The 3,739-nt window shown below is 42.8% G+C and overlaps 1 protein-coding gene across 1 annotated transcript in view; it reads right to left on the reverse strand.

The window, feature by feature from the left end:
- Positions 1–273: 273 nt before the first annotated feature.
- rbm6 (RNA binding motif protein 6) overlaps positions 274–3,739 on the reverse strand; it is a 13,474-nt gene continuing 10,008 nt past the window's right edge. The window contains exons 13-20 of the mRNA XM_010795499.1: positions 2,193–2,534; positions 1,946–2,101; positions 1,761–1,826; positions 1,403–1,627; positions 1,238–1,312; positions 1,056–1,156; positions 901–958; positions 274–818 (exon numbers count right to left, since the gene is read on the reverse strand). Of these exons, the coding sequence (XP_010793801.1) occupies positions 723–818; positions 901–958; positions 1,056–1,156; positions 1,238–1,312; positions 1,403–1,627; positions 1,761–1,826; positions 1,946–2,101; positions 2,193–2,534 (1,119 nt within the window). The 3' untranslated portion in view covers positions 274–722. The remainder of the gene's footprint in view (positions 819–900; positions 959–1,055; positions 1,157–1,237; positions 1,313–1,402; positions 1,628–1,760; positions 1,827–1,945; positions 2,102–2,192; positions 2,535–3,739) is intronic.

A 3,739-nucleotide genomic window follows, 5' to 3' on the forward strand; every position in this document is an offset into this window, starting at 1 on the left:
GGAGGCTTCATGTTTTAACTCCTACAGAAAATACATATTGGCTAGACCCGTCATGACTGGAAATCCTGACCTCATATACTTGCACTTCAATGTTATCACCTGGTTGTCACTTTGTAAAAACTGATATTAAATACTAAACCTGATGTGTTACAGCATTCTTTCTTGGACACGTCACATTAATACAAGACAAAACATCTTGAGTGTCTTGCTGCCACCTAGTGGACATGAGATGTACAGCAGAACACTGAACAAAAACTTCAAATGCAGAAAAAGCTACTTCATCATATTTTTTACTTAAACATGTGGACATACATTTGAAACTTCGACCCATGAAAAGGAAATATTTGCTCGAGTTTAAAACAAAATGTAATTGTGGCCAGTGTGACAGTATCATAAAAAAAGAAATAAATCACATTGAAAAATGTCATAATTCTACACAGGCCACACATAAAACATGGGCAAAAATAGTTAAACAGCAAGATTCACATTTTCTATACAACATCCATTGTTAAGGATGAGAAGTATCAGTTGATTAAGCTCCACAATAGTCTTGTCATTTAATTTTGACACATCATTTTCATCTTAATTCATTGTAGAAAACGGTGGTTCTGTAGTTTAATAATGTCCGAGGCAGAGCAACGTCAGAGGCGTTCTTATGCTTAGGTGGGGAGGGTGTCATATTACCCAATCACATATCAAATTGAGGATGAGTTCAGATGAGATCACTCGAGTTCCTTAAACCGTGCAAACATGGCCTTGCGAACCGCCTGTTTGTAGGTGGCATGGTCCCAAACCACAGGGTCTTTCTTTTTTCGTGGCTGGAGAAAAATGTACAATAGAGGTTTTAACAAACCGACAACAAACACCACATTTTGCAGAGAAAAATAGCTGCAAACTTACCGGGGCAGGTTCAGATCCAAGACCAAGACCAGGTCTCTCGCTGACTTTATGAATATCCCTACGCATAGAGAACAAATGGTTAAGACAAATGTGTCACTAATCTAAATAACCTAAATGCTTTCCCATTTCAGTGAGAGGTCAGTTCAGACACATACCTTGAGCCTCCAGCCCAGGAGTTATGATGCTGCATCTGTTGGTGGTGGTGTTGTTTCCTTTTCTTCGGCTCTGGTGACCTGGAGGGTTCTTTTGTAGTTAGCTGTGAATGACACAATCAACCTTTAGTATTCAACCCAACCACTTCAAGCTCTCCTGAGCACACCCCTTTATTTCCACCTACTTCTTTCTCCTGGTTCTCCAGTGCCTCCAGCTCCTTCTTGGACCTCTTGATCTTAAGGTGGATCTCCATGTTTTGCTGTTGAGAGAATACATGCAGTATTAGAGGCTTTGTCTGTATACAGAGAGACTGTCAACTACTGTTCATAGAGAGGTACACTTGTAGTACTTTGTGCAGGTCCGAGAGCTGCTGGTGGCGGATGAGAGCGTCCTTGTTGGGGAACTGTCTCCTACACAGCAGGCAGGCCATCTTCTTCCAGTCTGTCAGCTTGCTGTCCTTGTCTTCAGACGGGCCCTGACTGTTTCTGGCTGCGTCTTCCCTATCTTCTTCTATCTCTTCATCACTTCCAGCCGCATAGTCTGATGCCAGCATACTCAGAGAGCCCATAGAACGCTGGGGGAGAAAACACAATTAGTCAATTATGTAAGAAAAAATAATCTACTTTTTACTCTGAAGGAGGTAAACAGAGTGAATCAGACACGAAGTAGGGGTTATAGTGCAACATCTCCTGAATGAAGTTTCCTACCTTTGACTTTTCATCTTTCTTAAGAGGAGCCATTGGTTTCTTAAAAAGATCATCCGGACCCGATATCTGCGGATGTAGACAAAACATTTGGGTTAAGTACCATTACAAGATATAATGAAAACAAATATTCTAATCTCCACATTGATGCACATGATGGAAGTGGTTGTGTGAGGAGAGTCTCTAACCTTCCTCTCGAAGATAGCAAAACCAGCGTCAGCCGTCTTGGAAGGCCTCCTATCATCGTCTCCTCTGAAACTCAGCAGCAGCGGCGATGCACAACGGACTGTTGTCTCCTTTTGACGATTCTGGATCTTTGCCCAGCGCTCCATATCTTTCATGATCTGCAAACAGCAACACACATGTCTTAACCGCGTTCCCTTTACACATGTGTCTTTCATACTGTGTACAGTGGTATTGTATCTGAAGTGCTACCTTGACAGCGGCGATGCTTCTTGGCTTGTCGTTGTCCTTTTTAGAGTCATCATCATCTTTCTTCTCAGGAGTTGCAGAGGAAGTGGGGACAGGGTCCAGCGCACAGCCGTCATCAGCACTGGGAACTAATGCTGCAGAGTCTTCTGGATTAGGAGTCAAGGATTTTTTCATCTCCAGAGGAGCGTCTGCTGCTGGGTTGGAAAGAATGGCCTGGTCTTCAGCGGTCATGGGCAACGGCGCTGTGGCTGCAGGGTTCCCTCCTGGGACTGGGATGTAGGACTTTGATGCAGCATCCCAGTACAAGTACTCTTGGGATATAGCGTTGTAGAAATACTGTTCACAAAACAATTAGAAAATAACAATTTAATGACAAAACCAATCATTTCAGACACATTTATGTTGAATAAAGGCTGACTTAGTAGTGCACATGTAGCTTCAACTGCAGTCTCTGTACTATTTTAGGAATTCATTTAAACACTATTATTATAATGTGAGGGCCACTGTGTGAGGTTAGGCTTCTTACGTAGACATGTCTCTCCTCTAGATTATGAGCAAGTGACAAAGACCTAGTTTCTCTTTAGTATCTTTGTCCTCGTGAGATTCTATTGTTAGCTCAGTCTGCGGATTTAAATGAGGTCTCCACATTTTACAGTCCGTTACCTTTTCAATACATGTGCTTGTTAGTGGAGACAGTTTCTTCAGGGTAGATGTGCATTAGTTATAAATGATTTAATATTCTCTTGTAGGTTACTGACTGCAGCTATGCATGGCTTTCGTATAAAGACAGGGTCTATGCAGGAATCCTGAAGTCAAATATAAAACCTTTTAAGACCTTTTTTAAGACCCTTTCCACACATTTTAATACCTCATCGCCACTTTGAGTTTTAACCGGTTACCTTGGCGACACACTTTACCTCACATTGACTATATACATTATTGATTGTCCTTCCTCCTTATCTTCCAACCATTTGGACGCAGACTTGCATTTCCCCATAACGATGTTGTTTAACAACCGGCGGAAACGGAGCTTCGCGCGCTATCAAGCAGTGAGCGTGTGATGTCCTCTTCAGATGACGTCAAATCCAACGGGATGCCATAAATAAACTACACAGAATCACACTACACACCTACCTTTGGAAAATGTATATACCGTAATTTTCGGACTATAAGCCGCGACTTTTCCCCCATTTTTCGACGCTGCGGCTTATATAACGGTGCGGCTAATCTATGGATTTTTACAGCTAACGGCCACCACCTTTAACTCTATGGGCTCTATGGCCGGTCCGCGGACCCCCACCTTTAAGCGGCGGGTTCCAGCAGGAAAATCTGGAGGCCGGAAAAGATTGAGACAGGTAGCGCGCCAAAGTAAAAGTGGAACCGAGAGTGGTATGCCGCTGCTGCGGCTTATATTCAGATGCGCCTTATAGTCCGAAAATTACGGTAATTTCCCCCTCTTTTCTTCTCTCAGACTACAGTGTTGGAGCAAACCATCAAAGGTACACAGGAGGGTTATGACAATGAGATCCAGATGTACAACGATCAAATCG

Source organism: Notothenia coriiceps, unplaced genomic scaffold, assembly GCF_000735185.1.
Source record: "Notothenia coriiceps isolate Sejong01 unplaced genomic scaffold, NC01 NC01_scaffold00037246, whole genome shotgun sequence".
Taxonomy (NCBI): Eukaryota; Metazoa; Chordata; class Actinopteri; order Perciformes; family Nototheniidae; genus Notothenia; species Notothenia coriiceps.